At 46.3% G+C, this 22,718-nt stretch overlaps 1 protein-coding gene across 1 annotated transcript in view; it reads left to right on the top strand.

The window, feature by feature from the left end:
* Nucleotides 1-9,201: 9,201 nt before the first annotated feature.
* The window catches only part of PDE6C (phosphodiesterase 6C), a 40,958-nt gene continuing 27,441 nt past the window's right edge, over nt 9,202-22,718 (top strand). Inside the window, exons 1-9 of the mRNA XM_032836198.1 lie at nt 9,202-9,386; nt 9,490-9,579; nt 10,510-10,650; nt 11,877-11,951; nt 13,147-13,211; nt 13,312-13,378; nt 17,748-17,795; nt 21,648-21,797; nt 22,381-22,524. Of these exons, the coding sequence (XP_032692089.1) occupies nt 9,255-9,386; nt 9,490-9,579; nt 10,510-10,650; nt 11,877-11,951; nt 13,147-13,211; nt 13,312-13,378; nt 17,748-17,795; nt 21,648-21,797; nt 22,381-22,524 (912 nt within the window). The 5' untranslated portion in view covers nt 9,202-9,254. The remainder of the gene's footprint in view (nt 9,387-9,489; nt 9,580-10,509; nt 10,651-11,876; nt 11,952-13,146; nt 13,212-13,311; nt 13,379-17,747; nt 17,796-21,647; nt 21,798-22,380; nt 22,525-22,718) is intronic.

Raw genomic sequence — 22,718 nt, 5'->3', positions numbered from 1 at the left:
ACACATTTTTAGGGTATTTGATAATGAACCAAATGCAATGTAGCTTCTTAATCTTATCCCTACGTATAATGTTCCTTTTCTCCAACCCATCTTTCTAAGCACTACCAGATTAAGTTTGTAGAAAAGGACACATAATGTTTTGCCCTGTCGCCCCCAAACTCTCCAGGGTCCAAAATCCTCAGCCCAGCTTCTGAGGCTCCTGTAATCTGAGCCCATTACTCTACACCCCCATGCTATTGCTTCTGCTGTTACTACCACCTGGAACACACCTCCTTCCCACCCCCCATCTCTGCCCTTTCTAGATAGGATCCCTTCTCTGAACTCTCATAGCCATGTTTAGGGATCTCCCTTCCAGCATTTATCATATTCTGTTCCATACTTCATGGATCTTTCTGTGCTGCTCTCATCTCCCTTCTCCACCACAAGTGCTTGTGAAACTACAACCGAGGCTTTCTCATCCCCTGCATCCCCAGAGTACAAGTGTCACAGTCAGGATTGACCCAGCTGTGCTGCCAGTAACAAGCAGCTCTCATCTCTGAGAGGCTAAAAATGAGAAAGATTTCTTTCTCACTCATGCTACCTGTCCATCTCAGGTCAGCAGGGGCCTCTGTTCCAGGACATCCTCACTTGGAATCAGGAGACCTCTCCATCTGGAACTGATGTGGCAGTGGGGAGAATGGAGAGTTCAGGATTTATGCTGGCAAGAAATTGTTCTTACCTGGAAGAGACATTTATGACCACATCCCAGAGGCAAAGTTTGTCACATGACCTTGCCAGGGGAATAGGGCAGAAAAAAAAGAATCTTCCCATATAACTGGGAGGAGAAGAGAATCAGATGAGGGGGAACATGAAATCTTTACCACAGAAGCTAATATGGCGGCTTGTTTATAATGGACAATTAATAGATAATGTATTGAGAGAATGAGTGAACCACGAATCCACAAATAGTTACAAAAACAAAAGAATGGTGAACAGTAACAGACTATGTTTCATTTTTAAATTAATTTTCATTTTTTATAAGTAGAGGAATGTTAACATCTATGGTTAGTTTGTTTTTCCTTTTAAGTGTATATCTGCATATGGAATACAGATACGTGTTTTTTCCTCTCTCTGGGTACGAGGGAAGCGTGGAACTGGGGAATTGTGAGCACACAACATACTTTTGGTAGAAATTGGAACTGTGCCATGGTCCAAAGTGTCCCAAACTGTGTTAGAATGTCATGGTCCACTGGGAGGGGTGACTGGGTTGACTCAGCTCCTTTCTCTTAGAAGATATATCTCTGCATTATTTTAATTATAATGAGATGCTAATAGGATGTTATGCAATTACTAGTACTCTGAGGAGGACCCTCTTGAGACTACACAGAGTGTGACAGAGGAAGACACAGAAAAGGTTTGCGCTTGGCAGGGTTCTTGAGGCGGCAAGCCAACTCAACTCTAAGAAGCCACACAGCTGGACAAATGCCAGTTTGAGTTCAGTTCCCCTGGGAAAACCGCGTTCCCACCAAGAACCTCTCGTTTACTCACCTAGAACCTGCAACCTCAGTGGATGCCTTTTTCTTTTCTGATAAGGCTATTATCACTCTATCAAGGTAAGCTTAAAGTTTAACAAAGTAAATGAAACCCATGGGATTGCTGTCTTTGAAATGGACTTAAATGTGGGTCTAACACGAACTTTTAGAGTTCCTGTACCGTGTGTGTTCATTTGAGAGAATCTGCCACAAAGTTTGCATTGTTGTATTGAAATGTTAGAAGACCTCGACGAAGTTTGAAATCAGCATTTACATATTCAAGGAAATTGGTTCATGAAATGTGTTGTTTGACTTATTAGTTGTATAATAGTGTTTAAATATTTGGGAAAGTGTGCTTAATCAATGTAAAAGCTTAATAAACTAAACATTAAACACAACTAAGTAGTGGTAAGTGTTTTTCCATGCCTAACCCCACTGAGACGTTAGAGATGCTAGCAACAGACAAGACAGGTTTTATCCACTAGATTTAACAGACTGTGTCTTGGAGCAAAAATGCATGAGGCTGGCTATTACTACTCAAAACAAAATCCAAACTATGATGTGTGGGCAGGAAGACCCAGTTAGCAGGTGCATTGGCTGCCTTTTATAATCATGTCTTTTGACAAGGATTATTGTTTACGTTGTGGCTTGATAAGGCTTGGATCACGGGCAAATGTTTTGCCATGTTCAACCTTTCTAGAACAAGATTAAAATTTGTTCCTTTAAAACACTCCCAAGGTCAAGCTTTGAAATGAGGGGAATTGAGAGGTGAAGGTTTTAGAAAAAGGCCAGGCAACTTGGATGATTGTAAGACTTTTAAGAGAAGGAAAGAGTAATATTCCATTTTATATTGCATTGATGCTAAACCCTTCCGTCTCCCCCAAAGGCTCATTAAAGTTGCCGTATAAATAAGCAGACCCTTCCAAGGTCTAATAGTTTGGATTTTGTTTTGACAAAATGTACCCATTAATGATAGGACAATTGATGATTCTCCCTTCACTGATTTTTCTGGAATAGTCACCTCGACTTGCCACTTGCCTGGCTGATCTAAGATGTTCTGAGGACTTATGAGCTAAGAATGCTTAGGGATTTCATGTCCTGAAGAGCTCTTTAATCCTGTGCTCCCTGAATCCTACTCTAAGCCAGACCTTCTGTCACAGCCCAAGAGCTTCCGGCAGTTTTTTTTTGAAAGCTCTGCTGAGCAACCATTCTGCTCCATCTTTGGGGGAATCCTTTGAGGGGCCCTGTAGGGTTTCCTCAGTGACTTCGACCAGGATGTAGTTCCTTCTGGGCACTCTGTCCCAGGGGGTGCTCTGAGGGTCTTCCTCTCTGAACCAGAGCAGCGAAGCAAACCACACCATGGGTGAGATCAGCCAAGAGGCCGTGGAGAAATACCTAGAGGACCACCCCCAGTTTGCCAAGGAGTACCTCACCCAGAGGCTGGGGGAAGCCCCCGGGGACAGCGGGCCGCTGTCGTCGGCCGAGGAGTGGGCCCTGTGCTCTGAGCTGATGCTGGCCATGCAGGAGGAGACGGCCAGCCCAGAGCCCATGGTGCACCGGGCCCTGGGGAAGTTGGCACAGCTGCTGCAGGCCGACCGCTGCAGCTTCTTCGCCGGCCGGGCCCGCAATGGCACGCCCGAGGTGGCCTCCAGGCTGCTTGACATAACCCCCACCTCCAGGTTTGAGGACAGCCTGGTGGTCCCCGAAAGAGAAGTTGTGTTTCCGTTGGACATCGGGATAGTGGGTTGGGTTGCTCACACGAAGAAAGCCGTTAATGTCCCAGATGTGCAGAAGGTAGGTGGCTTTGTGACAGTGGGGCCGACCGGATGTCTTGGTAGGGTCGAGGAAAAGAGCCAGTGGGAAAGAGCTGGGAGCTGGTGGGGTGGGGTGGGAGGGTTGGGGGGGGCAGCCTGCGGCATGGGGTTGTCTGTAACCTGAGGAGTAGGAACAGTGGGGAGAGGATCCCCTAGGCGGACTGCCAGAGTTAGCAAATAAAGACACAAGATGCTCAGTTCAAGTTGGATTCCAGGTCAACAATGAGTGAGTTCTCAGCGGGTGTCCCTTATAGTGTCGGGCATTTTCTCAGGCAAACTTAGCGGGGCCAGGTGCATTCCACACCTGCTCCCTTACATATCCTCCCAGCTCTGGAGACTTTATTTCTGGACAGCCTGGCAAAGCGGCCCACGCTGGTGAGATTCAGCGCCTGACACTGAGACCTGTGAGCGGCTCCCCACACCTCTCACTCACAACCCTTTCAGGTCCCTCAGTTCTTGGGGATGGACTAGCTCATAAATGGATTCTTTCACTTACGGACCAAATGCACAGAAAGAACAAATAATGCCATTTGAAAGTTCAGGTGTTGACATTTGGATTGTGAAAAATGTAAATTTGGATGATAAACACAATTGACACCCCCCCCCAAGTCAGCTCTATCCAAAATCACCTCCAATCACATGGTGTGGTCCTGAGATAGCCTACTGTGCAAACACACCGCTGGTTTTGTGCTTTTAAAAACAACAACAACAAATCACTCTTCTTATCACCACAGTGGGGTTGCTCGTTAAAAAAAAAAAAAAAACAAATAAACAAGAACGAAGGAATGTAAATCACTCGTGAATGGGGGCAGCTGGCCAGCAGGAGGCTAATCCCCCATGTGCCTCCTGAAGCTGATTATAGGAGCAGGGCCTTCCTGCGGTTCCAGAAGGCACAGAAGTTTTCAAACATTAGCAACACTCTGCAAACAAGCCCAGCACAACCCCCCAGTGCAAGGGTTGCCCTCCACCACCGCAGAGTGGTCAGTCCTTTCTAATCCCTGGCTTCAGGGAGGTCAAGCTGGTTTCAGGTAGCTTCTGACACTAACTGACGCTGTGCCTGTGACTGGACTGGTTTGTCCCCTTTAGGCAAAATTCTCCAGACACCGATTGGGAGGCTATGCCTACACACCCTGAGGTTTTCTCACGGGGTAGTATGCTTCCTGCCAGTCCCCAAGCGAGCGAGCCCATCTCCAAAGTTACTAGGACTTCAAACTTAAGAAAGTGACATGCAAGTTTTTTCCTGAAAAAAAAAATTGTTTAAAGAGATGGATAAAATGATTTCTGTTGTAATGCGTTATCAATGAGCCCAGTTCGCATGTTGAGAAGAGAATGATGGCTGAGAGCTGCTGGGAAGAGCAGGCGGCCTTGGTGTGTTGCTGTCCATGGTGAGCGTCACCGGGTGGACAGAGCAGGAAATGGAGGTGGGCGGGAGGCCATGTTGTCCCCTTGTCCTTTTCCTTAAAGACTCCCTGCTGTTGTGAGCAGGATGGAGAAGTGTTGAGTTGAAGACAGACACCTTCTTCAGCTCAGATGAGAGACAAAGGCCTCATTTGCTTTCCATTTCTATTTCTTTTAAATATTTTTTTCTTATGGAAAGAAGAGTGGTGCTTTTCAATTCCAAATACCCATTTAAAATTGAATCTGGAGCATTTAAGAAAATACTATCCAAGATGCAATAGACCAGTACACCAGACTCTGAGGGATTGGGATGCAGGAAACAGCATTTTTAAAAAGCTCTCCAGGTGATTCTAAAATGCAATCAGTATTGAAAACCACTGGTGTGTTGGGTGAACAGAGCGGGGTGGAAATTGGATTTCAGAGCAACCGGGGGATCCTCCATGGCAGGGGCTCCAGGAATCTTGAACTGACTCCCTGGGGCAGACGGGAAGCTGAGGTCACAGGGGCTGTATCTCACCTAGAGCCCATGGTATGGTCAGTGAGTGAGAAGGGCTGGGCTGGACCAGGCGTCCTCACTCTGCGTCCAGCTCTCTTTCTACCCTCCACTGACCCCCACATCCCTGCACCTTGCCAGACTTGAATCGCTATGGTAAAATCTGCAAAAAGAAAAAAGAGGGAAACCAATGTTTTCATGAAATTTCTACTCATTCTTACCTTCTCATTGTATTTGACCATTTGTAAAGCATGTTCACATTCTTAATCTCCTTTGATTCTGGCAAAGATCCTGTGAGGAAGAAGGGACCATATTTTTATTTCTATCCTGTACAAGGAAGAATCTTGTCAAGGCCAATCAGGCAGGATGTGGCAGTCTTGGGCCATAACTTGGGTCTTCTGAGGCCTCCCCCTCTTCTACCACACATGGCTTCTCTCCGGTTGGCAATGTGGGCATCAGACAGACCTCAGCACAGATGTGGGTTTGAGACTAGGTAACTATGTGCTAGATTACATTTCTGCACCTGAGGCATGGAGGTAAATAAATATACAGATTAAATGAAAATAAAGTGCCTGACTCCTAGTAGGTGCTCAGTAAACGACAACCATGATAATACTGTATTAGGCCCAGGGGTGTTTGGGGGCTAGGTGTAGGTGCCCCAGAAAAGGGTCACTGATTATCGCCTGTTTTTAAAACAGGTTAAAAGACAGGAAAACTTTTAATAACGGGAAACAGAGAGATAACCTCCTCAGGTTAATTATTTCTTTTTCTATTGGGAAAACTGCTGGTTAATTCTATGGGTGGTTCTCGTTCTGACTGTGGTTTAAAAGAAAGCCACAGGAGAAGTCCTAAGTTTTCAATAATTAACAGAACACCTCTAGCTCCCATTCCCCTCTTCCTTCCCTTCTTTCTTCTGGCTCCTGGTCTCTAGGAATAATGATACTTAATCAGAATTTAACAATGCTGAGACTGGATGAGGGACACGGTCAGTCTGCTGCTGGACACAGTGTTTCCCAGATGCCTTCAGTGACTTCTTTGAAGGTCTACCCAGGGGAGTTTGCGAATCTGAGAACTATAGGAATTACTCAAGCAAACTTCACTAGGGATTGTTTGAGCTAGTGAACCTGAAAGCCTCACCTTGACTACCTGCCATCTGATGGATGGTTTTATGTAGGGCTTTCTGATACAATAATAAGCAAGCATTACATTTTGAGACACATGTCATTTTTTCAAGACAGCCAAATGAACTTAGGAAACTTCCTTGTGTTTAGAATCTAGAAACAAATAGCATGGAGCTTTGAAGCTGACGAGTAAAATGTGTTTGCAAAGAAACGCGCCTGCCTGATCATCCCATGGCGTGTGTGCATCTGACCTGGCATTTGATTATTCATTTAGTGGTCAAGATTGCTGTGTAAACAAAGGGGATTGCAACCCATAATGGGTTGTAGGTTAGGAGGAAAATGGAATGCGAGCGGCTTGGGCAAGCAGTGGATGAAGAGAAAGGAGCTAACGAAGTCTGGAGATGTCCTGGCCTCAGAGGGAAGATGTTACCAGATGCAGAGAGAATGGCAGATCAGGAGGTTAGGAAAGAAATGTGGCTGTTGAAGGCGGGGAGTGGAGGTAGGGGAGGGGGGTTGGTGGCAGAGACCGGCCCTCAGACAAACGCATGCTTCCGGGCATAGGGCATAGAAGGCCTACAATGATAAGAGCATCTATTTTCTTCTGTGGTTAGGATTGGTTACAAAAGCTAGAACTAGAAGCAGAATGGCCCTTGCATAAGAGAACTTCTTCTCATCCAGGGAGGCCAAATAAAATTCCAGGTGTCTTTTCCCAGTAATTTTTGAGCACCTGCCATATGTCAGACACTTTTCGAAGTGCTCTACCCACACTGTGTTAGTGTACGTGTCAGGGATTCTAGAGTCCACACCATCAGGCTTCCTATTTCCACAAGGCTATATAGCATGCCCGGGTTCACTCAGTGGGTGAACCGGGGTCCTGTTTTAGCTGGGGAAATCTGACTCCAGAGCCTTCTTCAACATTAGGTGACGTGGCCTCCTAAATAAAGAGTTGGTTTGTATGGGTCCACACTGGGAAATGTAGAAAGATCTGGGATAAGGGTCTGCCTCTGACTCCCTTAGCATCTCACCATTCCTAACCGGGTCCTCTGCAGGAGTGATTCAACCACTAAGAGGACAGATACCTGGGGAAGACAGATTCTACTCTAGGAGGCTGGGGGTCAGTGGGTCTGCTGAGAGGTCTGCAAATCTGAGTGTGTCTGCAGGGGTCTATGAGGCAGAGCCCGGGTCCACTGCTGAGCTGAAGGTTCTACTGGCCAACGAGCCCTGCTCTCTGGGTGAAATTCTGGCCCAGAAGTCACACACCAGAGGACTCCCATATTTTTAATTTTGGAAACTAAACAGAGTCCAGCTCCTAGGGGGTTGTGTTAACCATCAACACAAGGAAATGAAAATAATACAACCTATGAAAGGAAAACCCCATTCACTCTGGCCAGTGAGTCTCCGAATCAGGCAGAAAGTTTAGTTCCAATGGAAGGAGACTCGGGTTCAAAGATGAGATAGTATGAACCAGGGAAGGCTGTGTCTACACCCATCTAGAGTGGGCGATCCTCTAACTTACAGCCCATAAGAACTGCTGTCCTTGACCCTCTGAAGCTCTTCCTTTTGGGGACATTGCCACACTCATCACTCTGCCCTTTCCATGGTTAGGGTGTTAGAATCATCTCTCCCATCTACTGCATGAGGCTTGTGTCTGGGAAGATCCACTTCCTCTCTCCCACAGACAGAGGGAGAGAGAGAGAGAGAAGGAGAGAGAGAGAGAAACATGTATGAAAGATGTTGGCTTGGTAGAACATTAAAAACTGATAAGCATCTGGTGCTGGCAAGAGGGCCCCTTTACCCGTGACCAGTGGAAGTAAGATTTCCCACCATTTATAACAGTCATCAGTGTAAATACAAACTGCATATATCAGTAGCTCCCGCGAAAGAGATTTTTCACCTCAGGATCCATCCCATAAAAATGAAAGCAAGAGTGATTAATGCGGCATTGTTTTCAGTGAAGAAAACTACAGAGTCAGTGGAGGCTGGCTGAGCGTACCACGGGCCTCCCACACTGGGCAGTACTGGGTAGGAATCCAGAGGCTGAATTCACTCCCATTTGCACAGGTCTGGAGGGAAGTCCGTAAAGTATCATTATAGGTTGCAAGCATGGTGTGAATTAGAAAGAAAAATTTTATGAAAAAGAAAAAGCTTTTGTCCAAGAGTTAGAGAAAGGCGTACAAGGAGATATACTGGGGTATCCAGTGGCTCAGTCTATTAAGTGTCTGCTCTTGGTTTTGGCTCAGGTCGTGATCTCATGGTCCTCGGACGGAGCCTCGGGTTGGGCTCCTGCTTAGCAAGGAGTCTGCTTGCCTCCCTCTCTCTCTGCCCCTCCCCTCACCTGCAGTTTCTCTCTCAAACCAATCAATCAATCTCTAAAAAATAAAGGGGAAAAAAGGACACATACCAAGCTGTTAACACCAGTTCCCTCAAGTCAGCAAGATTAGAAGAAGTTTGAGGAGTCATTCATTTTTTCTTTGTTATAGTGTACTGGTTGTCTGGTTTCATGCACATTTTACTCTCACAATTAGAAAGCTGAGCTCCGTGGCACTACACCTGTAATCCCAGCTGTGACTCCTTCCCTGCACACCTTCTGTCCGTTATAACCCTGTTTCCTCTTAGCAACCCACTTTCCTTTTGGCCATGACCTTACCTCCTTTCTCCTGGCCCTACCACAGCCTTGCCTAGATAGGCCATAGCTCAGGTGGGAGATGCTTAACCTGAAACACGTGTGTTCGCTCTGTGCAATCATGGGATGGGGGTGTGGGCAGGACTGCTGTGCTGGAGCCCTGGTCGCCTGTGCAGACCAGGTTTGGACTAGAGAGAACATTCTGGTGCCATTCTTAGACTTACGCTTCATGGTCCTGTACTGCTTTGGCAAACGTGTGAATGTGTCTTTCAGAACAGCCACTTCTCTGACTTCATGGACAAACAAACTGGCTATGTCACAAAGAACCTGCTGGCAACTCCGATCATGATGGGAAAGGAGGTTCTTGCTGTGGTTATGGCGATTAACAAAGTAAACGCCTCTGAATTTTCCAAACAGGATGAGGAGGTAATGCTACCCTGGGCATCCAGCTGGAGGCTCAGGGAATTTATTTCTTATTTAATGGAGAGAGAGATACCATAGCTAATTTGTTTTTCTCTGCTTCCTGTAGATCTTTTGCAAATACCTCAACTTTGTTTCTGTCATCCTAAAGCTTCATCATACCAACTACCTATACAGCATTGAATCCCGAAGAAGCCAGGTACTCGGAAGTTGACCTTCCTCACTCCATGCTTTCCTGTTCTGACAAAGGGACCCAGAGGCAACAAGCCCAAACCCCTCCTATCGCTCTTGAGGGTTTAAGCCATGTGGAACTGATTCCAAGACTTTAGTCCTGGCTGTCTTCTCATGTCCGCCCCTGCCTCCCACCCCCACCTCCCTGCTCCTCCATCTGTGTGTACAACTGGCTTCCCTCGTCTTTATCCTGGGTAGCCATGGTTTCTTCTGTGAGATAATTATAGTACCTACCCCATGTGGTTGTTGTGATCATTTGATCATTACATGAATTCATCCATACAAAGCTCTTAGGGGTTCCTGGTGCATATGGAAGCTATTAATTTCAGGAGCAAATCCCTCTTCTGAAGTCTGTTGCCTCCTTGAGCCAGAGGGATATGGAACAACATTGGGAACCGGGGAACCAGGCCATTCTCTGGATGTCAGTTTCTTCATCTATATAATGGTGGGAGAGGAGTATGGATGAAGGGCTTCCAATGTCCCCTCCTAGCCAACTGTCCAGATGAGGTTACCTCTGAGTAGCTCAGGACATGTGGAAGGAGGCATATGGATTTCTGCCCCCCAGGAGAGCAGCAGGTGCCAGGGCATCACCAATACTGGACCCTCTGCCTGGAGACTGTCTCTGCTTCCAATGTGAGGTCACCTGCCCTTTGACATTGGGGACCAGTCATGGTGTACCGCTTTCAGAGACCTTCACCTTTGTACAGGTCTGCTCATCATCCCACTTAGAGAGAATCTGAGTAGTGGGTCAGACATGACCAAGTTCAAAAATGAAATCGCATTGTTTGGTGATACATGTTCTTTTATTGGAGGCACCTCCTACTTTCTTTCAGCAAATGCTCTACCTCTTCGCTGTGAGTTTTGTTCTAAGTGTTTTCTTTTTATTTCCCCCTTTCAGATCCTCATGTGGTCGGCCAACAAAGTATTTGAAGAGCTCACAGATGTGGAGCGTCAGTTTCACAAAGCACTCTACACAGTTAGAACATATCTGAATTGTGAGCGGTACTCCATCGGACTGCTGGACATGACCAAGGAGAAGGTCCTCATCACTCCATTACATTTTTGTTTCCTCTGAAATCATCTATACAACACCCACCACATGAAATGTGATCCATTAAAAAATGGATACTATTCACACACAATATATGATGTTCATTTTTCATCTTGTTTCATTAATTCGGTTGGAGCGCTCCTAGCTGAACATAAGTAATGAATACTATATCTTTTACATTCTTATTCTCCATGTAAATGGAAGTTATTTTTATCAGAGTAACTGTTCTAAGTGGATAAACACAGGACCAGGTGTCAGGAGTGCTGGGCTTTGATCCTGGCTCTGGGACTTGGTGGTTGAGTGTATTTGTTGGGGTGCTTTGGGCTGCAAGGAACATCAGACCCAGTAAGTAATAGCAAGACGGTTATTATCTCATTTAACAAGAATTCCCAAGATCAGGCAGTGTAAGACTGGGTCATTCAGAGCTCAGTACAGTCATCAAGGTCCCAGGGGCTTCCTGTTTACCCTGGCATGGTCTCCACTGTCTGCAGCACATTGATAAGGTCTCCCCTTGGGGGTGACAAGTTGGCTGATGCAGCTCCAGAGGTAGCACACAGAGAGGAAGAAACTGGGAGGTGCCTCCTGCAAATGTTACTTCCATTGCCTTTCATCCAAGGGATGCCCTTCCTGAGAAGGGCTCAGCAGACTTCCCCTTTCTCTGCTGTCCAGGACTGGCTGTGTGCCTGCCCTCCAACTAATCTCAGGCACATAATAAAGGCCACTCAGGGGCTGTGCAGGCCCCTGTGCCTTGAGAAAATGACCTCCTGATGCCTAAATAAAATGGGGGTCTGTTAGAGAGGAAGAGGGGGAGAATATATGTTGGGTAAGGCAGCCCGCACTGTTGGCCACCCCACGTGACCTTGGCCAAGCTTCTTAACCTACTTAGATTTAGTTTACTTATCTATAAAAGAGCTGCTGGCTACTGAGTCCCTTTACCTATGTGTCAGGGTTGGTGCTCTGCATGTGTAGCTCATTTAATCCTCACAACCACCCTATAGTATAAATTCTATTATTATCCGTGTTTTACAGAGGAAAAAGGCTAAGAGACTTCACTGTCTCAAGTTCGTAAGCAGTATTGCTGGGAATTATAGGTCTTTTTCAGCTCTAAAATTCCAGAATTCTAAATTAACATAAAATATGCAAAGCCATGAAATCACAGAAGACATGGTAGGTCGTGGAACAGTTTGATAATATTTAAATATAATTGCTTCCAGGAATTCTATGACGAATGGCCAATCAAGCTTGGAGAAGTCGAGCCTTATAAAGGTCCAAAGACCCCGGATGGCCGAGTAAGTGCCAACATCTTCCTCTGTGCTATGTGTGCTTGGTACAGGGCACCAGAACCAGCAGAGAGGAAAGAGCACTGGTATGAGAGGCCCTAGGTCCTAGTCCCATAAGTTTTGGTGGGACCTCACTGTAGTAGAAAGAGCACTGGACAAGGAGTTTGAGGTCCACGTCTTAGCTCTGCCCAAGCCAGCTGGGTGGTCCTTGCCTAAACTCATTGTTTACCTCTCAATTTCCTTTTCTGTATAGCTGGGCTTGGTGAATCAGTAGTTGTCAAGAGGGAAGGACACATTAGAGCCACCGGCCTAGTTTTTGAGCACCCAGTGCCCAGGCTCTCCTTCAAACCTGCTAGATTGGAGACTCCAGGCGAGGGATGGATTGGATTAAATTTGCCCCTTGCCAGCAAGCTTCAGAGGGCAGGAACAATGTCTCACCACCATATTCCCAGCAGAAGAAAGTGAGGGTACTGGGATGGAATGTGTCCCGGCCTCAGGTTCTTCATCTGCCTAAAGTAGAGAGACTAGTTCTCCAGTCCCTCCCAGCTTTAATGAAGCACCCACTGAATCCTGTTCCTGAGGCACCTTCTCAGATCAGCCAGTGCTGGAAGGTGGGAAACATTCATTGCATAGTGGAGAAGGGAGCAAACACATTGGCTGAGGTTGAGAAATGACATGCTGTGTTCCACTACTAGTTATCAGTCAGGTATTTCCAGACAATAGAAAGGGATCAGTTAAAAGTAAAACAAGAGTCGTTTGAAAGTTGTGTGGATAAATTCAGCTTTTAAAATTTAGCTGCACAGGGGCGCCTGGGTGGCTCAGTGGGTTAAGCCTCTGCCTTTGGCTCAGGTCATGATCTTAGGGTCCTGGGACTGAGTCCCACATCAGGCTCTCCGCTCAGCGGGGAGGCTGCTTTGCCCTCTCTCCCTCTGCCTGCCTCTCTGCCTACTTGTGATCACTGTCTGTCCAATAAATAAATAAAATCTTAAAAAAAAATAAAATTTAGCTGCACAGGCTTGTTTGTGTGGCTAACGAGCCACTAGTATTTCCAGTTGTAGAGTGAGCTTGTAATCAGGATGTGAGCAGTGGCTGCGGTAGTTACACAAAGCAAGTATAAAATAAGGCACAATTAAAGTACAAGTTCGCTGACGAAAAGTCTTTTCTTTGGGAAATAAGATTGTCCTAATAATCTCTTTCCTCTTAGGAAGTCATCTTCTATAAAATCATTGATTACATTTTACATGGAAAAGAAGAGATCAAAGTGATTCCGTGAGTACTGTCCTAAAGCAGCAGGAGTTGCCATTTTGTTTTTGTGCACGTTGCGTGTCTCTGTATGGCAATGATTCTCTTTCTTCTCATCTTCCTCAAGGACCCCCCCTGCAGACCACTGGACTCTTGTTAGTGGGTTGCCAACATACGTTGCCGAAAATGGATTTGTAAGTTCCTGAACACATTCAAATCTTGAATGTGTATTGGATGAAACTCTTACTAGCTATGGGATGGGAACGGATGTGAAAGTGAGATGCAGGAGGAAAGAATGACATGCCCTTACAGGACGTGGGAGAGAGGACTCCTGGCAGTTGAAAGGAGGTTAACTAGAGACTTCCAAACTTGACACGAAAATATTTAGTCAACATGAGAGAGACCCATCCATCCCCCCAACTTCTTACTCAGTAGTCATGCAAATTTCAGATGTCTTTTGAAGGTCTGTGACTATGATTCATGTTGGGTTTAATTTGATCTCAAGTACAGTTACCTTGGTCAAGACTTTCAAAGCATGGGAAATTACTGACAAAAGACAAAAATGTGTAAATGGAGGACATTGCCACTGACAGCCATGCAAAATGAGTGAGTTAATACAGGAAGTGAAGAGTTTTACCTTGGTCTGTTAGGTCGGGGTGGGAGGGTGGACAGATACCCGGCCAGGTCTGGTGAAGAGAGCTCAGGTGTGGGGAGACAACAAACAAGAGGTCTCTGGTAGGTCCCATAAGTCTTAAGGTCAGAGAACTAGACTCACCACAGCTTTCCCACTCTTCTACCATACTCTCCTTTCCATGGCGAATTTCTCTCCCTTGTTGGGCTTCTCCACCATCTGTGTCTTCTTTTGGCATCAAGATTCCTCCCTGCAAGAGAGTTCAGTGCTTCCAACATTTCTTTATGTTGGCATTTTCCTATCTTCCCCTTCACAAATCCAAGTTTCTGTAATATATTTATAGCACTCATTTGCATATTTGGTTTTTCTTTAGTGTTGTCCTTGTGTTGTTGGCAGTGTTCATTCATCTTCATTATTTAGTAAATGGACATGTAAGTTACAGTGACTAACAGAGCCACTCGAGGGTCAGAGGTTAGCTAGGTTAACTGGCTCAGTGTGAATATTGCTGGGTTTAGAATGGTAGCAGAGTAAGGAAAATTCTGGATGTGGCTGAAGGCTCTTCATACGTCAGGGGGCTTTACTTTGGGGTTTCCGGGAGGCCTAAACCCTGGGTTCACTGGTTACTGGACCAGGTGGCCTCGAACAGAGGACATGATCCCTTTTTCTAGCATAGAGACATGCCAAAGGGGAAGAAAAGGAAAAGGAGAGAAAAAACAAGTTTATTTCCTTTAGGAATAAACAGCACAAACAAATATCACATTTTCATGTTTGCAAAATGATTGTTTTTTTAAATGTCATTCCTGACTTAGTAGTAATGACCAAAGCATTCCAGTTCATTCCCGAGTCCACAGGTACCACAACTTTCAGCTTCAATACATCACCAGATTGCTCAACCGTAGTGCCCATCCTTGGTTTCCTGGCAGGCCACCTACTGGATCCCTGTTTGGAGTTTTATCAGATTCAATATGGCCAACACTGCCATGGTCAGTGTGGAGGGATTTATGCCCCGACTTTTAAGCACCTATTCTCTCCTCGGCTATTTCCTAGGGAAACGGATTTCCCTGCCAAAATCCATTCGGATGAAGTGAAGGTGTCAAAAGCCAATTTGTTGAATGGCTAATCTGATAAGTCATCAAACTGCCATATAACCAACTTGCCAAGAGATGGATTCCCAAAGCAGGGGAGGATTCTCCCCCACGTTTCGGTTCTAACACAGATCCCCTGCTTACACTGTCCCGCTGCCTTCCACATCTCAGCTCCCACCCTGGGCCCTATCCCTGCTCTGCTGGTAGCCCAGGACTGGTGGCAAACTCTTGGAAATCTTGTTTAAGGTACTTCTTACCAAATTCCTTCTTAGGCAAATTGCATTCCCAAAGTGGGAATTGATTTGCAGAGAGGTGAGCTTGAGCCATTTCCTGGGACTCCGTAATTAGGGTGAGCATACATCCCAGTGAGCCTGGGCCAGCTTCCATGGACAGTTGTTGTGCTGGAGTTATTAATGTTCTTCCCTTTCCCTCCCAAAGGTGTCACCTTATACGATGTACTTATAAGGGGCCGGACTTACTAAAAACCCATTTTGTGCTTAGCACAGCATTTTCTCAAAATTAACATTATTGACTATTGGAGCCAGATGATTCTTTGGGTTGGGTGGAAGGCGGGGAGGAAGCTATGCCATACACAGTGAGATGTTCAGCAGCATCACTGATCTCTACCCACAGACGCTACACACCATCCTGGCTGGGAACAACTAGTCTAAAGGATGATGTCAAACATTACAGCAGCCTTAGCCGAAGCCATGCCTCCCCGGGAGCCTCCGGTAATATGGCGGCACAAGAGAGCAAGAGGCTATGGCTCAAGAGCCTGGGTGCTTTGACTCAGTCCTGCTTTGGGCAAATCCCTTGGCAAATCCTTGACCTTGGACAAATCCCCTGACCTCTCTGGGCTTTGACAATCACATTTGTAGAATAAGATTATTGACCTAATTATTTAAGAGATGGGGCCTTTGAGAATTTCTAGATGCTATTTTCTAGATAAAAATGATCTGCAATTTTAATCATAATTATTGGTGCACCTATAAAATGCGGAAACTTTTCCTTTTAGCTTTTTAAAACATTTCCCTCAATCATTTCGCTGGGTTAGAGAGAGAAAGTAGAGGCACGCTTTAGGGCGAGCTGTTACAAAAGTCCCGCAGCCCGACCTCTCGGGACATAGGGGACACGCACACAGAATTCTCATTAAACAAGTACCTCCCAGCTCTGAATGGGACATGACAGGCACGAGTTAAATGATTTCTCAGATATTAAAAATGAGAACTAGGCCAGATTGTAGCATTGGTGGCACGAAATACAGGATCAAGCCAAGCTGGAATTAAGATGTGGGAACTGAGAGAGAGCAAGGATTTCTGAATACTGAGCTAAAAAGCTTGGCCTCTAGGATCTTGACCCACAGGTAGATGTTCTCCAAGGGCCTTAAAAGTATGGGTGGAAACTGACACTGTTGGTAGAAAGGTCAGAAAAGAGGACTAAGCTACTTCTTGCCTCTTCAAAACATACCCAAAGGATGCTCAGCCACGAATTCACTCAGGTTAGACCGTAAAATTAATGGACGGCACCCGTAATTCCTTCGACTCTTCGGCTGTGTATGCTAACAAAACCTTTGGAAGACTTGCACAGTTGTTTCCTAAGAGTAGCACAAACCCAGCATGTATGGCTTGACCATGGTTGGTTACAAGCGCTAATGCTGCGGGGAGGGGGGAAGCGGGGGTGACCCCCAAGAGCCAGGGCAGCGGGGGTAGAAGGCCTTGCTCCCCGTTCACCAGTGTTAGAGTTTCGGCACCTTTATGAGCAGGTTGTTAAACTGTTGCCCACGGTGGGAGTATTGGTGCCACGGAAATGGGCAGATCTTAAAAGTGAGGGCTGCCCCGCCCGGCCCCTCCCGAGGAGAGCGGGCCATACCAGCCCCCTCACTCAGACTCCACTTTGAGCTTCCTCCCATGGTTTTGAACAATGTCTCTTAACCTCTTTGAGCTTCTAATTCCTCATCTTTAAAAGAAGAAGCTCAAGATTAATGCTTAAAATTCCTTCCAACTTTAAAATGCTATGATTTTAAGGATCTACTATAGTTTTGGTGGAAAGAAAGTTATAACATTTTACTGAGACCTGTTTGTGGATATGATCTGACATACAGATAATTAAAAATTACCAAGAATGGAATGTTTCTTTTCCTTGTGGTTGAAAGCAGTAGTTTCTGAATTCAGTACTTCACATGACATCTCAGAGTGACTACTTACCTTGTACCTAAATCTGCCTGGCTGCTTCCTCCTCCCTTAGCCACCTGCTTGCGACTCAGGTCCCACATCAGAAGGAAAGAAAGGAAGAAGGAAAGAAAGAAAGGGAGAGAGAGGAAGGAAGGAAGGGAGGGAGGAAGGGAGGAAGGTAGGGAGAAAGGGAAAGAGAGAGAAAGAAAGGAAAGGAAAGAAAGAGAGAGAGAGAGAAAGAAAGAGATGGAGGGAGGGAGGAAGGGAGGGAAGAAAGGAGGGAGGGAGGGAGATAGGGAGGGAGGGAAACAGAGTCTTCCCGGCATCACTACCACACCTGCCCCAGCAGAACAGTCCTCTGCTCAGCTTCCTCCTCTCCTCTCAGCTTCCTCTCCTCTCCTCTCCAAATTGTTTGGAATTTGGAAGAAGAATCCTGAGAGACTGGGAATAAGAAAGAGCAATGATTGTGCTAAATGTCATACAATGACTTAATTAGACCCTCAATGTGTTATTAGTGAGTTTGGCCCAGCCAAGGTTGGTGTGAATAATTTACCTGCGAGCCATGTACAGCAGGGGAGGAAACCCTCCTCCGTTGCATTCTTTCTTACGTGGGCTTTGTGGGTTCATGGTTCCACCACATGATGTTTTAGGTCTCTCATGTCCTCTTGCTTTACAGATATGTAACATGCTGAATGCCCCTGCAGACGAATACTTCACATTTCAGGTAACTTTGCCCTCAGCTAGGCCTCACCCAGGAGCGCTGCTCTCCGCCCCCCATCCCTGGAGTCTGCCTTGGGGTTAGGTGGCCTTCAAGGCTTCTGTCCCATTCACCCTGGCTGGGCCAGTGCCACCAAATAGCAGATTCTTCAGGGAAGGGAGAAGAGGTGAGAGAAGGAGGGGGATGAGAGAAGGAGACAGGATGCTTGTCACCCCAGCAACAGGGGGTGGGAGGGTGCGGTCTCTGCCACTTCTCCATTCTACCCACTCTTGGTCACCCAGGGCTTCGAGCAGTGCCTGGCACATCACAGGCGCACATCACAGTGTTTTTCGGCTGAGTGATTAGCTGTATGCCTACTACCACCTGGATTCAACCCTTTGGTGGTTTTCCCAGGCCCTTCCCTGCAGTTTACTGGGAAAGAAAATCTATTTGTTGGGTCCTTGGGGCTCTCTCCTGCTATCAGACTCTTGGTTTTATCTTTCCTCCTGCAACATCCAGGGATCCCTCTCCCCACCGGTCCTCTCCAACCCTCCCCACCACTCCGCAACTGCGGGGGAGAAACTGGCATGTGTCCCTGCAGCCTCTCCTTTTCTGCCTTCTGGCCTGTGTTTAGTGTCCTGTTTTAACAAACATCCAGTTAGAGCCCGGGTTCCAATCAGGAATAGAGACAGCCCTCCCCGTGGGGCCATTGGTCCTGGCTTCCTGTCTCACACAGACATACACACAGAGCCCCATCTCCGCCTGATGGAGATGCTGGCCTCCTGCGGCCTGAGGACTGGATGAGAAGCAGCGTCCCAAGCTGGGCAGGCAAACCTAGGCGCACTTGCCTAGTTTCCTGGAAGGTTTCCCTCCGATCTCCCCACTCATCCCGCTGCTCACCCACATGGAAAACACACAAACACCATATGGCGCATTTGCTCCAGCTCCCCACCCCTCTCAGCCACAGCCTCACGGTGACCACACTGTGCTGGTCCTGACCCTGGCCTTTACGGCAGTTGGGTGCCAGAAAAGTGTGCGCAGGAAGGAGCAAAAGGGGACAAGCACTTTCTAAAGTGTCTGACCTTCAGCAGCTGTTGTCTGACTGGGGAGGGAAGGGAGCTGACCCAGGGGACCCGGGGCTGTGCTCTGAGGTTTGAGGGCAGCCACACATGGCTCCGATGGCCCTGGCTGCCAGGAGGCTGCAGACCTGCCTGAGTAAACCTCCAACCCATAGGAATTTCCCAGCTCTCCAAGAAACACCAGTGTGGTGCCCGTGAACATGGGCTTCTCGGGTCTCTGGCGGTGGTGGGTTGGGGGGGCGGTGAACTGTGCAATGGCTGCTGGGCTGGGAAGTCCACAGTCACCAGAGCACAGGGCTGCTTCCCGTGGGCCACTCCAGCCGCTGGCTGAGCGTTGTGGAGATACTGAGGCAGATGCATTGCTGGGAGACCCCAGCTCCTCCCACCACAACATTGGCTCCAGGAACCCCCCAACAGCCCTGTGAACTCTGACAGTGGCATCTTGGTCTAAGATACTGCTCCCCCCACCCCGCCCGTCCTTAGCCCGGGTCAGGACTGAATTTTGATGGTGTTCTCGGCTTCCTCGGGCCTCCTCCCAGCTTCCTCAGGGACATCGCCCCTGGGGATCATTCCACAGAGCAGATTCGGGATAGGGTTGCCATCCTCCCCAGGCCTCCAGCTCTCTCTTCACCTTCCCACTATCTCTCCACCTGCTCATACCCCACTTCTATTCTCCCTAGACCCTTTTGTACCTGGGAAGTTTAATGGAAAAACGACTGATTCCAAGTGAACTATGGTCACAGCAAACCTGCAAGGGCAAAGTTCTCAAACTGTGTTCTTCGGGGGACCTGGTGGATTAGCTTTCTATTGCTGCTGTAACAAATTACCACTCACGCACGGCTACATTATCTTATGGTTCTGGAGTCAGAAGTCCAAGAATGGGTCACTCTGGGCTAAAATCAGGGTGCTGGCAAGACTGTGTTCCTTTCTAGAGGCAGTAGGGGAGAACCCATCTCTTCATCTTTTCTAGTTTCTAGAAGCTACCTGCATTCCTTGGGTCATGGCCCCCTGCCATCTTCAAAGCCAGCAATGACATCATCCCCGACCTTGCTTCTGTTGTCTTCTTCATCGATTCTAACTCTCTCTTTTCTACTTTTAAGGATCCTTATAATTACTTTGGGTCCACCTGCAAAATCCAGGATAATTTCCCTGTCTTAAGGGCAGCTGGTGAGCAGCCCTAATTTCATGTGCTGCTTTAATGCCTCTTTGCCATGAAAAGTAACATATCCACAAGCTCTAGGATTTGGATGTAGACACCTGCAGGGTGTTCCTTGAAGGGGATAAAGGGGTTCTTCCTTTAAGCCAACTGAAGTGGTCTTCCATTCACAGGAAAAAAACACATAGAATTTTCTCAGTTTTAAGTTTTCATCCTATTAATTTTTCTTAAATCTTTAGTTCCTTCTCGCACTTTTCTGTCAACAAGCTCTAACTAACTTAACAACAACAAAATACATGAACATGCCCAGGTAACAAAAGAATATTTACCGAAAACTGAGAAACAGTCACTAAAACTTGTTTTGGAAGCTTTTAAAAATATACAGGGTGCTTATGGTTGTGAAGGTATTTTGTACACAGGTAATATACTCTCTGCAATTGCTTTTGTCCCTAGTCTATCTGGCAGTGTACGTAGAGAAACAGTTCACGGTATTTTCTTAGGATAAAGACTTTGAGAAACACTGTGTGCTGATTTTTTTCCCCAAAACTTTTACCACCAAGACACATAAGTTGAGGTTTGATTTCCATCTGCTTTTCATTGCAAGTCCAGAGACGAACCTCTGACTAAAAGCTGCTGTTTACCGAGCACCTGTCACATGCCGGGCCCTGTCCCGTCACTTGTGCGGAGCTCAACAGTGTGTGAGACACTCTTCGGCAGGATTAGACTATAGCCTCACAGACAAAAATCAACAACTCCGAAGCATGTGGAAATTGTCTAACTACTAAGTTGTGTGCCCCAGGCACTAAGCGCTGATTGAGTTCTGAAAAAGAGAAGTTCCATATGGGTCAGAAAGGTCAGAGAAGGTTTCACGGGAGAGGCAAGACAGGCTGGGCCTCGACGAATGTTCACTAAATGGAGCAGCCCCCAAAGCAGAAGACCATTTTGAGGGATCAGGCAGGAAAACAGAAACCACACTAGGTATTTCAACAGAGAGAATTTAATATGAGGAATTAGCTAAACAGGTGCTGGGGAACAGAAAAAGTGACCAGAGAATACGGAGGTAACATAGAGGTAAGTGCTGGGGGAGGGGCAAAGAAAAGAGGTTAAGGTCATCACAATGCAGATGTTTGATTCTAGTACACTGAATCACATGTGCTAGAACATCTTTACGGCATTCTAGTCCTGGCCATGTTCTGATACAGTGTGGAATTGTGCAGCTGACAGAGAGACTAGATTATTCTTTCTTTAAAGGTAGCCTAATTTGAGGGGATGGTGGTGAGAGGGTAGCTCAGGGAAGACTTGGGGTGCCGTGTTAATTCTGTATCTTGCTTCTGGGCAGGGTGCACATGGCTACACGTGTGATGAATTTGCACAGAAAGGCACACACACATACACACACACACACACATGCACAAGTAAGTACACACCCATCTAGTGAAATCTGAGTGAGATCTAGGGCTTGTATCAATCTTTATTTCCTGGATTTGATAGTGTGCTACAGTTATACAAGGTGTTCCTACTGGAGAAACTGGGAGAAGGGTGCATAGCACTTCTCTGTGCGTTTCTTTTGCAACATCCTGTGACTCTATAGTTATTTCAAAATTGAAAGTCGAAGCATAATCTGAATGTCTTTATTGTTTGTAGAAAGGACCTGTAGATGAAACGGGTTGGGTCATTAAAAATGTCTTATCCCTGCCTATTGTCAATAAGAAAGAAGATATTGTGGGAGTAGCTACATTTTATAACAGAAAAGATGGAAAACCTTTCGATGAGTATGATGAACACATTACTGAGGTAAGTGCGATTATAAAATAATGGAGGTAAATGAAATTCATGAAACAATGGAGGCAGCGTCATTATTTGTTACTCTGGAGGGATGTTGTTGAAGGGCAATTAAGGCATGAGTCACACATGGTTGTGGTCAGTATGTGCCCATTTTGTCATTTCCGTTTCCTGACATCTGTAGACTGCAACATTTTCTTCCTGAGATTGAACTCTGGCTTAATCAAAATTCTTTACGATATGAGGAAATCAGGAAGAAGGTTTCTATCTCCTTTCCCCGCTCTGTCTATTCCTTGTCATTCTTGCTATCTCCCTCAATCCTCTGAGTTTCAGACTGTGCTTTATTCTACTGTGTATTTGAAATTCCTCTCCTCTAATAAAGTATTTATGGGGCATGGTGCATTTTGAAAAGCAAGGGCTTAGCCAGTTTTATTGTCTGGGGCTGATTATTAGTATGTTTTTTTTTCTTTGATTGAAATAAGAAGCTGGGTTGTTGATGGTGGGAAGGAGATTGATTGATAGAAAAGATGCCAATGGTTGCCTCCAAAACAAGTTTTCAATTGTAGAGAATTGAATCACATTTTATCCATTTCAGACTCTCACACAATTTCTTGGATGGTCTCTTTTAAATACTGACACCTATGATAAAATGAATAAGCTAGAAAACAGAAAGGATATAGCTCAGGAAATGCTCATGAGCCAGACCAAAGCCACTCCCGATGAAATCAAGTCCATTCTGGTAAGTGGGGAATTCGGTTCTGTGGACATTTGGCGACATCTAAGCACAGCTTCTGGAATTTGTTTAATTACCTAGAGGTCTGACAAATGAGGGCAGGTTTAGTCCTGGGCTAAGGAGGAGGAGACAAAGAAGGAAGTTTGGGGGAGGACCTGGGTGCCCAGCAGACACAGAGCCTTATTAGATGTCTCAGCTGC

Source organism: Lontra canadensis, unplaced genomic scaffold (genome assembly GCF_010015895.1).
Source record: "Lontra canadensis isolate GAN:19392208 unplaced genomic scaffold, GSC_riverotter_1.0 scaffold3, whole genome shotgun sequence".
NCBI classification, from domain to species: Eukaryota; Metazoa; Chordata; class Mammalia; order Carnivora; family Mustelidae; genus Lontra; species Lontra canadensis.
This window is presented reverse-complemented; position numbering and strand designations above follow the sequence as displayed.